The sequence below is a fragment of the Rattus norvegicus genome, chromosome 1 (assembly GCF_036323735.1).
Source record: "Rattus norvegicus strain BN/NHsdMcwi chromosome 1, GRCr8, whole genome shotgun sequence".
Classification (NCBI taxonomy): Eukaryota; Metazoa; Chordata; class Mammalia; order Rodentia; family Muridae; genus Rattus; species Rattus norvegicus.
Window position 1 is genome coordinate 67696646 of NC_086019.1, and position 13234 is coordinate 67709879.

The 13234-nt window shown below is 35.5% G+C and overlaps 1 protein-coding gene across 1 annotated transcript in view; it reads left to right on the plus strand.

Moving 5' to 3' along the window:
* The first annotated feature begins 4187 nt into the window (after nucleotides 1–4187).
* Nucleotides 4188–13234, plus strand: part of Vom2r10 (vomeronasal 2 receptor, 10) — a 47556-nt gene continuing 38509 nt past the window's right edge. Inside the window, exon 1 of the mRNA NM_001099469.1 lies at nucleotides 4188–4408. Within this exon, the coding sequence (NP_001092939.1) occupies nucleotides 4188–4408 (221 nt within the window). The remainder of the gene's footprint in view (nucleotides 4409–13234) is intronic.

Here is a 13234-nt window from a genome sequence, read left to right on the forward strand (position 1 = left end):
CCTCCTCCAAAGTATATTGTAAATAAAGAAAATATCTAAGAAAAGAAAAGAAAAATAGAAAAAAGAAAAGAACTCTTTGCTGGGCCCGCATGCAACAATAAAATATCCTCCAGGGGTTGGGGATTTAGCTCAGTGGTAGAGCGCTTGCCTAGGAAGCGCAAGGCCCTGGGTTCGGTCCCCAGCTCCGAAAAAAAGAACCAAAAAAAAAAATCCTCCAAAAAGATATCAATGAAATGATATGCATAAGGAATTTTAAAGAGCCTCTCATTTTTCAATAATTTTTAAAACAGACATCCGTAAAAATAGTAAAGTTTTTCTGATCTATAACATGTCATGAAATGGATGTTATACTATTGACTAATCCCAGTACTGACACTTTAAAATAATTGCTAATTGAAATAAAACAATTTTGCCTTTCTTGAGGTTACAAATGATTTCTGAAAAAATACAAAGAGAAGATTTTATTAACTTTTTAGGATTTAAAATAGGTATGTGGAAAACTCAGTAACATAGAGTACAGATTAGAAGAGATCAGTTACAAACTGTTAATTATTTTACAAAATTACTGGTAGATATTAATTGGTTTTGGCTTACCACTGATTTAAATCCTCAAGATTTGTTGACAGCTATAATGGGAATACATTTACACATTAAAACTGATAATACTCTGGCTATGAATATAGTAAAATGAAACAATTTTTACATATTATAACATAAAACATGCTCTATGTATTCTGTACAATCCTACAGATCAAACAATTGTGGAAAAATCAAACTGTACTATAAACAATATAATAAAACTGAAGGAGAATATGAGATCTCCTAGAGATGGATTACATTAATGCTTTACTAACTTAAAAATTTTTGAAAGTGAGTGAGTCAGTCTTAAAAATCTTGACTCCTGACAAGAAGCGTACAAAGAAGGAGACCCTGAAGACAGCAAAGCAGATGAAAATGTGAAAGTTGATCTCCTCACATGGGAACAACTGAAAAGAAAGAAAGGTGAAAAACCTGAGTGCTTAAAACCTCTTCCTTGTTATGGCATTATGGTTCCTATCCATGTAACAATGGTCAACCTTTTTTCCTGAACACTTGTGACTATCAGTGGGACAGGGGGAAGAGACATAAATGTCTCTATAGTAGCTAATGAATCTTTCTAGCAATCCGAGTTTTCTTGATTTATTGCTACATGTCATCCATTCATATAGCATAATTGGGGATATGACCCACTGTTATGGTTTCTTTATGCAGTGCAACGGGGCTTACAAAGATGGGTTGATACCATTCACCTACTCATACATAGAGCAGAGCCTACATTAGCAGCTTGGTGCACATCACACCATTAATCCATACAATATTAATACAAAAATGTTTGTATGATGTTACTTTTAAATGTTTGAGCATTTTTAGAGCAAAACTACTAGAAACCAACAAAGTTAATATCAACCTGACAACATTCACCTTGAAGATTGAAAAATCAGCATCTCTTCCAGAGTCTTCCCTGGTAGAGGTGTTTCATCAAAATCTGCATTCAAGCATCTTCCAAGAGGCTAGCTCAATGTGTTCCAGCCTCACAGATTGCATCAGGTCGATCTGCAGTTCCCTATTCATGTGTGGTCCCAAAGAGTGAAAGAGCCAGGTCTCCTAGGATGTGGCCAGGATTTTCACTAGGTCTCCAACCATGTTATTGCCCCCACACAAAAGAAAACTTTCTATAGAGAACAAGTCTCTCTTTCCTTTGAGAGGTGGGGTTCCTGTTGTCAGTTTTGGTAATACAGAGAGGTTGGTTGCAGTTTGCTAATGGTCAAGGATGAAAGAAAAATATATATTCTCGGATCTCTTTCTCTCTCTGTCCTCTATCATTTCTCTTCTGTTTAGTGTTAGGGTGTGAAACTGGGGATAAATATATAGTGAAGAGGAAAAGAAGGGTAGAATATTTTATCTCCTCTTAGAATAAGAAAATAGCAAAACTCTGAAATATCTTAGATTGGTAAGGATTTTGGGAAGATGTTTGAAAAATTTAATGTTATAATGATATAATTAGATCAACAATAATTAAGATGTATGTCTAAATAATTATGTCTTTGCTGTTTATTCCCAAGCTACTGAATACTTTAGATAAGTAACAACATGTTTGTTGGTCCTCTAAGAAATTCTTCTCACAAGGTCAGTGTCTTAGACAATAGCCCCAATCCATCAGAAGGTTGAAGAATGGTCTGCTTGCTAAAAAGTGGAGTAATTCTCCTTATCTCTGAGAAGAGGAACTTGTGTCCCTTCCATTAATATAGGACTGGTACCTATTGCCATGTAAAAGTTAATGCTGGATACTAGTAGTTCTCCATGATTTTCTAGAAGACAGTTTTATCAAATTATAATTACCCTTTTCTATTTAACCCATGGAGTTTCTTTGGTTTCTTCATTGTGCCTACTCTTATGGTCAGTTAAGTGGCCTGTCTCCGTATGGACTACGTCCCTGATTAAACATTTAATTTGTTAATGAAAGTACTTTAATTTAAAAATCATATTTTAAATTTCTTGACATATAAAAGCTACTCTTGTTAACTGTTAGTAATAAGAAATTTATGTTGGAAATCAGTAACTATAAATTATCAAAAACTTCAATGCATTTAGAATAGTTATTAGTTATACTCAGAATTGATGTACATAATTATATGACTAAGCCTAATATTGTGAGCTGTATGTGTTTTGCAGCTTAAGTTTCAAACATTTAACAAGAAACAAGAAGCACACTTTTTCTATTTATATAAACTTTAGATAGGTAGTTCTTACCCGCTTCAGAGATTTTCATAATGTACATTTAGAATAATTTAATGAAAAATAAAGCATTTTGTGGTAGAGTGATACATCAAGTAAAGGCAGCACTCTGAATTTCCTTAAAGAAGATGATTGGCAAAAAATCAATCTTCACTTTGAGTTTGTTATAAATGTGTCAAAACTGGCCACTAGGCTATTAAGTGTCCTTTGCCTTGACTAATGACAGTGCAAAGCCCAAACATTTGACAGACAAGTTACTGCATAGTCAATTGCCCGATGTTTCCTAGACAAGGTAGGACATTCCTCCAAACTTTCTGCTTCAAATCAGGTCTCTCAGAACTCCTGGGCCTTACTCACAAAGATGGATGTTCCCACTGCTATAGACAAACTGTCTAATAGCTAGTAAATCTCTGCCATTTTATTTAACACAGAAGCTCCTTGGTCTACATATCATCTTGCTTACTCAGGTGAAATTTATCACTCTCAGGTCTTTGATGCATTTGAGAACTAGACTAATGATAGAGTTCATAAGTCCAGAACTTAATATTAATCAGTGAAGCTCTTTAGATATCATCATAGTCTCAAGCACCAAAACTGAAACTTCATTTGGCTTCTAATTATAAACTTTCAATGTACTTTTCCTTGTGTTCATTGAAGATAACCAATCTATAGAACTTTGGACTCAACAAGATATGATAGAGTTTAGAAGTCCTTTGTTGAAAAGTTTTTAAATACAAATGAAGTGGACATTGTAACAATAATTCTAACCCTGAAAGTTTTCATAATTTTTGTATTGTATAAAATTTACAGATATTAGCGTTAAAGCCTCTTTCTTAGACTCTAAGTAGGAAATGTTGGGATATCCTACAACCATGCATATTGTATAAAATGCCTTGGAAGTTGTTACCCCTAATTCACACTTTGTAGTTGTCACCAAAAGCTCTTCAATATATTAATTTGAGTGGATATACCCACAATGCATTCTTTTTAATCTTTTCCTCTTTCACTTAGTTGATCTCTTCTGGTGTAACCTGTGGGGATCAGCCTAAACTGTTGTTTTATATTAAAAGTTTCTTGCTTCATATGGTTAGCCAATTTATGCCAGGAGAATATCAACACTGAGCTCTTGCTGATTGTAATCTTTGCTGAAGTCATAGTGCCATTGGCTAGTGAAGAATATGAACAAACATATTTCCCAATTTGTTTTTCACTTGAACAGAGGGTATCAGCAGCAGAGTCTAAGGGAAGGGATAGGTTCAAAATTCCCAATGGCATTTTTAATCCCTTGGAATAATTGGTGTGACAGACTGAGTCATCAACAAATTCAAAACATACATGGTCACAAAAACATAAACCTAGCATATATGTACTGGATACTGTGTGTTCTTCATCAAGCAGACCTATGTACTAATATGATGTTCTCCTGGATTTTTATCTTCTGGCTCTTGCAGATTCTCAAATTTGTCTCTGCTATTGTCTTTAATATCAGTAGGTGTTATTACATAATCACTGAAGAATTTCACCATGAAGGAGATATTGTGATTGGTGCATTTTTCCCACTTCATACTTTCTATACTGGGAAGAAAATGCCAGACCCAACTCTACCATATCAATATTTGGACAACTACATACAGTGAGTACAATTATTTATTTTTTGAGTTCGGAATTCTTATGGTTTAGATGGTGTAGTCATTAAAATTTACATATTGTTTATTTTTTATTTTAACAAATTTACTCTTAGAGATTCTAAAATCTTTTCATCAATTTTATTTTCCTTTTAGATTATTTTCCTTACTCAGGGGGAAATTAAATAGTAACTTTGACTGCATTCACTTTAGTTTCCTCATTTGACTGATAACCATAACCTCTTATTTGCAATTCTTGTTATGCCACAATGTCTGAATAGTTTTTCCTGTCATGATTTCAAGGAACGATGATTTATCCCAAACCTGACCTTGTTGTTCATAGCATTTAAATGTTCTGATGGTGCCTGTGATATTAGAGGATGTACAAAGTGCAGTAGCCTGTGAGTGAGTGTTTTAATGGTTGAGTGAAGAGCCCGTGTGTGCTAAATGCAGCTGATTTGATTCCAGAGTTAAGAATGTCACAAATAGAAGTTGTGAACACTTCTCTGTGCTCCAAAGATATTTCATCTATCTCATACTTTATTATGTGTTTGTTTGATAATTTAGTTTTTATTCTCAGACAGCTTTCTTGTATTTATCTCTTCACTTCATTGGTTTGCAATATTTAATCTTGTTTTTATATATGTGTCTACCAAGACATAGTGACTATGAAAGTTTCATGATGGTGCTGTTTCTTAGCTTGTCTTAAATAATCCCGGTTAATGGATAGTGTCTGACAGGTATTGCTGAGTTAGACAGAAATATTCATGTGTTTTTCTTAGTAAAGGAAATAATATGTTTTAATTTCAATTAGATCTTCCTATCCCAAGATGACCTTCTTATATCTGTATGAAAATAGGCAGTATGGCAAGAAAGTAGAACAATAACATGTGAACTTTATGTGAATACATGAAGAACTGTGTTGGAAACCAACAATTGGAAACTAGACACAAGGAAATCCATGAAAGATTTTAGAATCTCTAAAACTGAAATTGTCAAAATTATAATTAAATCAAAACAAAAAAGGTGTCAAGGTGAATTATGTTCTATGAGACAATATTCTGTGCTTGGTAAAATCTTTTGAAGTATTAAGACATTAAAGAAAGACAGTGGAGGAGAAAGATGTTTAGATATAAATTAATACTTCATGCTTTATTTCTTTGACAAATACAATTTTGAATTTTAAAAACACATCAAATATGGGTATATAAAATTTGTTGTTTGTATAAAATATTTCACAGTATTTCTAATTTTTAGGGAATCATATTTTGACTCAAAGTTAAATACTTTCTCATATGCATAGTAAATGGGGTAATATTTGGTTGTTGGGTGGGGCCTATTCTATTTCATTACATTTATAAACCAACTTTTCTGGTGGTTTTTCCTCTCAGCAGTTGAGGTACCAATGTGTACGGGTATGTGTTTCTCTTTTTTTAAGCAGCAACAAGCCCTTCACTGCAAAGACTATTTCCAGATATGTGAGCAATTAATTTCTGGTCCGTTCATTACAAATAACAGGACTGATTCCTGAAAAAAACATTGAACTTGCATGAAATCAGAAAAAAATAAGCTAAGTTAATGACAAAATTCAGTTACTTTTACTATAATATATTAAGAATATTTGTTATATATAATTATCCTTATGATTGTGGAATAAATTTAAGAGAAAAGTGGCTTGTTTTATTGTTATATTCATGGTACAGTCTTTTCAACTTTGTTATCAAATTTATTATTTGTATGTGTTTACATACTTTTGATGTAGCCCACATTTTCTGGTGAAGGCAAAACTGTTCAAGCAAATGTTCTCCTCGTCCAATGTGTGTGCTAAGATCAAGCTCAAGTCCTCAAGTCCAGCACTAGGATCCTGCCATGAATAAACTGTATTATTGTCCAATATGTTCAATCCTTTGGTTGACTTATCTTGAATCTTTCCAAGTCAGACTAAGAATTTTCTCTAGGGGTTTATGATAGTGAATTATTTTTCTTCACATCAAGTAAAATATGTGTTTAAGCATATATATCAAATTTAATTTCATCAAATATATATATATGCATTTTTGCTCTTCATAGTTGATGAATCACAAGAATTAAACTTTATGCAATTTCGTTTTTAATAGACTTTATCATTTTACTGAAGTTATGCACCATTGTGTATACTTTTATATATTAAAAGACAAGCCATTTGTCTAGGACATTTTTCAAGTAGATAGTGCCGTTTTGATCCTTTGTACCAAGTTTTCCCTTATTTATATTAGCAGTGAATATGGCTCCATTCCTAACTATATTATGATTCTGAATTGGCTTTATAATTGATCTCACTTTCTTGTAATTTTAAACATGCAGTTTTTCAGTATAAAAACAATGACTGGCTCTTGAATGCAATCATAATTCCTTCATGGCCTTATTTTTATTTGTATTTACTGCAAAAGTTCTTCCTTGGTGTCTACCCCATTGTAACCACTGGCCTTTATTAGTCCCATTTGCACTTTTCATTGGCAGTGAGATCTTGTTTGTGAGCTCTCCCTTTGTGTGTATTCTCAGGAAGTCATAATCTGCAGAGGTATATTCAATTAAAATTAAAAATACAAACAAAAGCAGTTCATAGCATATAGTGCAGGCTTTGTGGCCTTTTCAAGTTCTCACTCTGGTGATGACTGGTGGCCTGTTTTTCAGCAGTGGATGCGTGCATCCGACTAAAGCATTCACATTCCATAACTAATAAGACAGTTGTAGACTGATTCTATGGAAAATCTTTCTAGGGGAAGATTACAATCTTTCCTGTGGAAGAATATTATACATTGGATAAACTATTTCACAGCATTCCTTACTTACATTCAATTATATGTTTGTGTGTGTGTGTGTGTGTGTGTGCGCGCGCATAGGCATGCTTGTGTGTGTGTGTGTGTGTGTGTGTTTGTGTGTCTTGTGTAAATTTACATCCTCATGGGCAATAAAGAAAGTTGTATCAAGAAATTAAATGAGAAAGGATGTGCATAAGAATTTTTTAGAGAGAATGGAAGGGGGAATAAAATATCTACATTTATAAGCAATTCAGTGCATTGTTCATATTCTCCAAAGCCCCCACCTAGTTCAGTATCTACCCTCTCCACCTATATCTTTGATCCCCAACTTTAAGTTTTGTCAGGATCCATCAGAAGACAAGCTGATATCTAGCAAGTAATTTTCCAGAAATGACTACAGTTTACATTATGTCTCTGTTGAAGCTCCAAATGCCAAGTCCTAGGAATAAATAACTTTAGGAAAGATTACTGCTTTTAATATGCTTTTCATGTTATTATTAAACATATATAACAATAACTAAGTATTTGCCCACCCCTTTGAGCAGATCTCTGAAGATCCAGGAAGATCGTGTAATGATGTTATACAGACAAATAGATGACTTCTTAATTCTTAATGATGATTTTATAAGAATCCCTAAAATTATATTGGTGTTTATTAAGCCTATTTTATAGCTGGACTCCTAGTAGGTCTTTTTTTGATAGTCTCAATGAGAACTCTGCCAATCTCACACGTGTTTCCAGTAATTACTTCTAGATAGTATCCAGAATTCCTACTACCCAGAGCACATTCCAAGAGCTTGTAAGACAATTAAGCAAGGTCATAAAAGGGAACTGTGATTTATCACAGCTGCTATGACAGAAGATAATATTGACTGAATTTATCTATACAAAACTTCACTAATAACTTAGTTATGGTTTTTAATTTTCAATGAATCTGTGGACCTGTGACAGGTGATGAAAGTTTAGCCAGATAATTACTCTTAATAGACATACATGCAAACATTTTTTTGTTGTAAGCTTTTATTTCAATTTATGATTTGATCTTATGGGTGAACTTGTGAAGAACTTTTTAATATGTAACCATGTATTCTAAAAGATGTATAAGTGCTTAAGAAAAAGAGAAGCATCTGAGGAACTGACCTGAAGAGAACTTTTTTGGACAGAACATTTAGACAAAGAGAAGAGAGAAAATTTTCCCTTGCACCATTTAGGATTTTTCTGCTTTTCCCATTTTTCTTAGATAGCTTTCATCAGAAATGTTTTACAAGTTAGAAGTAAATGGTATAATGACTTTTCAAAGTCTCCCCTTTTTTCCTGCAACTTCCAAGTAGCAGACTGAAATAGCCACACAGTCTCTGCTGAGATAAATCAAAGGCCACTTACTTAATCCATAGCTGCATGGCTACAGATATCAATCTCCTAAACCAGCAGCTTTTTTTTTTTTTATTAACTTGAGTATTTCTTATATACATTTCGAGTGTTATTCCCTTTCCCGGTTTCCGGGCAAACATCCCCCTCCCCCCTCCCCTTCCTTATGGGTGTTCCCCTCCCAACCCTCCCCCCATTGCCGCCCTCCCCCCATAGACTAGTTCACTGGGGGTTCAGTCTTAGCAGGACCCAGGGCTTCCCCTTCCACTGGTGCTCTTACTAGGATATTCATTGCTACCTATGAGGTCAGAGTCCAGGGTCAGTCCATGTATAGTCTTTAGGTAGTGGCTTAGTCCCTGGAAGCTCTGGTTGCTTGGCATTGTTGTACTTTTGGGGTCTCGAGCCCCTTCAAGCTCTTCCAGTTCTTTCTCTGATTCCTTCAATAGGGGACCTATTCTCAGTTCAGTGGTTTGCTGCTGGCATTCGCCTCTGTATTTGCTGTATTCTGGCTGTGTCTCTCAGGAGAGATCTACATCCGGCTCCTGTCGGCTTTTTACACTCAGAAAGAACAAGAAAGTTTTTAGAGTTTTAGAAGTTATGATCAGTATTTCAGTATAGTTAGAGAGCTAGAATATCTGGAAACCCTCAGACTTTAAAGCCACACTAGAATCCTACTCCATGGCACCTCTACCCTTTCCAGTGTGGGAAGCTTCCAGCATCTAAATTGGTGCCTTGGAACAGGGACTTTTTAAGGTAAGTCCACACAGATAGGACTCTCAACTGGACCTTGAAAACCCCTTGGCCAGGGAGTGCCTGTTTATGGAGGGTGAGAAATGGGAATTGCTATGGCCAACAGCCATCAGCAGAGGCTGATACTGGATACCATTAGCACCTGGATTATGCCAGGAGCCATGACCTCTTTCTTGAAATTGCCTGCTGCAAACTGCAGAGGCAGATAGTTGGTGCCATCAGAAAGTGGTTGGGTTGGCTGAGTAACATCAATGCCCAGTGTATACCAGGAGTCATTAGCTCTGGGTATAATTGTCTGCTGTCACCAGGTAATTCTCTCATCAATTCTGTTGGGAGCTATCTGGACCAATCTTAGGTCAGGAGATATCATTTCTGGGTTGTGTGCATTTCATGTATTTCTCAGGAAGAGACAGAGTGAATCTACTGACAGAGAGTTATTTACAGACATTATTAAGCATACTCTTAAAGAAAAATAACATTTAGGTTAGCACTAGCCAGCTGACTGAGTTTCATCAGTTCATACAAATGGTCAGTCCTTGATTTCCAGGAAGGAGAACTTTAGATATGGATATATGGTAGAAAGCCAGGTTAGATATTAAAAACTGGTTTAAGAGAATGGAGGAGTAGGTGTGCCCTTACAGAAACTGCTATTTGGAATGTGCTTAGGAAGGCATTGGCAGATAACGAAACAATAAAAGCCGTATGTGCTCAGGAGACATTAAATTCACCTCCTTGTGAGGGGATTCCATTATTACTGCCTCTCTCAGGATCTAAGAAAAATGTTCATTCCTTTACAGAAAAGTCTGAAAAATAGCTCAGGAGAGGGTAGTGATAAATCAAAATAGGAACAATCAACCACAGAGAAGGAAACTGACTCAGAAAAAAATTAACAAAATATCATAAACATAAGTGGCCTACAAGTCACTCCAAAAGACTCCCTGAAAAAATATAAAAAGAAACTAAAGAGGTCCATTGTCTCTGCCTCTAGTGTACTCCAAGCATAACAAAGGTGAATTGTTAGGCTCTTTTTCAGTGAATATGGAGAATAACAAAGAGAATAAGGATCCTTTATAGGAAACCTTTCCATTTAAATTATTTATGACTTCTCATGATTAGTTTAAAATAGCCAGAGTCTGCCTGACTATAGATGAATTTTCACTGTGGATGAATATGTATCTGTAAGAACTTGGTTCAAATAGTTATTTAAGATGTCTGAAAAAACAAAAGGAAAATTGAGCATTTAACATGTGAAATGTTTATGGGTATGGGGGAATGGTTTGAAGAAGCAACTCACAAAAAAAAAAAACCCAAAAAACAAAACAAAATACAAAAATCGACAAAGGAAGTTCTAGTAAAAATAGCAGCTTCAGTTCTGGAAGCATGGACATGCTTCCCCAATAGATAAAAATATCAAAAGACTTGTTAATATAATACAGAAACCAAGAAAATATTTTGAGGACTCTGTTGCTCGGTAGAGTCTCTGAATCCCAAGATATATTTTTAAAACATCTGTCCTCTGAGAATGCTACACCCACTTGTCAATCTCTTCTAAAGACAATTAAAAAAATCTGGAAACTTATTTAAAGCGTGTGCTGAGATTTTTACTTCATATTTTCAAGGTATACCCATTACAATAACCTCACAAAACCAGAACACCATCCAAAATCTTACAAATCAAGTATAGAAAATATTTATTAAATCAGGCATAACTCACAAAATTATTCAAATAACCAGCCTATACATAGCAACAAACAATATCCCACTAAGGCAGAAGATGCCATAAATTTTAATGCTCTTGTTCCCACTCAAAGCAGAAATCCAAACATGTATCCTCCTTGTCTGAAATGGTTCCACTGGCTTAAAGAGTGTCAAACTAGGTGGTTTTTTTTTAATAGCACTGCCTTATCTGGAACTACTGTAATCCACAATATTTTGATCATAGTGAGTGGCACTATTAGGATGTTTGTCATTGTTGCAGTAGGCATGGGCATGTTAGAGGAAGTGTGCCATTCTGGTTGTGGGGACACATGTCTAAGAAGAACAAGTCTAGGTAGTATGTCCCAGTTTCTACTTTCGTTGCTTGTGGATTAAGATGTAAAACACTCAGATAAATTTAGAAGATTATTTCTGCTTGTTAACTGCCATGGTTTCCACCATGAAAATAATAGGCTAAAACTCTGAAATTGTATGACAGCTCCATTTAAATCTTTTCTTTATGAGAATAGGCATGCCCATTGCGCCTCCTCATAGTAATAAAACCCAAACTAAGAAGAATTCCCTCTTAAATAGGGGTTGGACTACCTGTTGACTTCCATTTTCCTTGCTGGTGTTTTGATTCACCTGAACATTCACAGGTCATTGCCTGTTATCATATTTAATATTTAATGTGAGATCATAAATATAACGTCCATCTTGTCTTGAGAATTCATTGTTTCCCTGAGGTTATTAATAACTTCTGGTTCTTAGTTGATTTCCTCTGCTTTTGAGCTAAACCTTTTTTTAAAAATTTTTATTAGATACATTTCTTTACTTACATTTCAAACGTTATTCCCATTCCCGGTTTCCTGTCCATAAGCCCCCCTCCCCTCTCCGCCCCCTCCCCCATACAGGTATTCCCACTATACATCCCCCTTACTCACCCCCCATATTTCCCTGCACTGGGGGTCCAACCTTAGCAGGACCAAGGCCTTCCCCTTCCCCTGGTGCCCCAACAAGGCTATTCTCTGCTACACATGCAGTTGGAGCCCTGGGTCAGTCCATGTACAGTTTTTCGGTAGTGGTTTAGATCCTGGAAGCTCTGGTTGGTTGGCATTGTCATTTTTATAGGGTTGCAACCTCCTTCAACTCTTTCAATCTTTCCTCTAAGTCCCCCCAAGGGCGTCCTATTCTCAGTTTGGTGGTTTGCTGCTAGCATTGACCTCTGCATTGGACATGCTCTGGATGTGTCTCTCAGGAGAGTTCTATATCCAGTTCCTTTCAGCATGCATTTTCTAGCTTTATCAATCTTATCTAGTTTTGGTGGCTGTATATATATGGGCCACATGTGGACCAGGCTCTGAATGGCCATTCCTTGAGTCGCTGCTCTAAACTTTGCTTCCATATCCCCTCCTATGGATATTTTTCCCCTTTTAAGAAGGAGTGGGAGCAGCCACATTTTGGTCATCCTTCTTTAGTTTCCTCTGGTCTGTGAATTGCATCTTGGGTAATTCGAGCTTTTTGGCTAATATCCACTTATCAATGTGTGCATACCAAGTGTGTTTTTTTATGATTGGTAATCTCACTCAGGATGATATTTTCTAGTTCATAAAGGAAACCTTAATGAAGTTTTATTTCTGTCATCAACTCACTTTGACAGAGAAACTAAATGATACTCTTCTGTCAGTGTGAAATATTGTTTTTTTAACTTATTATAAAACATGTGAAGAGATGATCCAGAGAGTGGATTATTCCAAGTTTGAGGAAATATTTTCATACTTCACAAAAGAATATGAGTACAAACCTGTAATCTAGTGATTAGGTGGAGGGTAGGAGAGAGAAACAGAGAAACTGGAGAAGTTTGCTGTATTGGGGTCTAGGTATACATGATAAGAAAATTAATAAATCCAGCAGGCAGATATGCTGGTGCAAGACTTGATTGCCAAAAGTCTATAGAAAGAGACAGGTGGGTATTTCTGAGTTTAAGATCAGTCTGATATATAAAACAACTGACAGTCAAGTCATAGACTCCGTGTTACTGAGTAAAATAAGCAAGCAACTGAGACAAAAATGAATAAAATGCATGAATTCACAAATAAGTATATAAATATAAATAAATACATAAATATATATAGAAATGAATCAGCTCTGACTGTGCCCAGGCTGAAAGCCAGTAGGCAGGAGCAGTGACACACATGAGAACAGAGGTAAGACCATCAC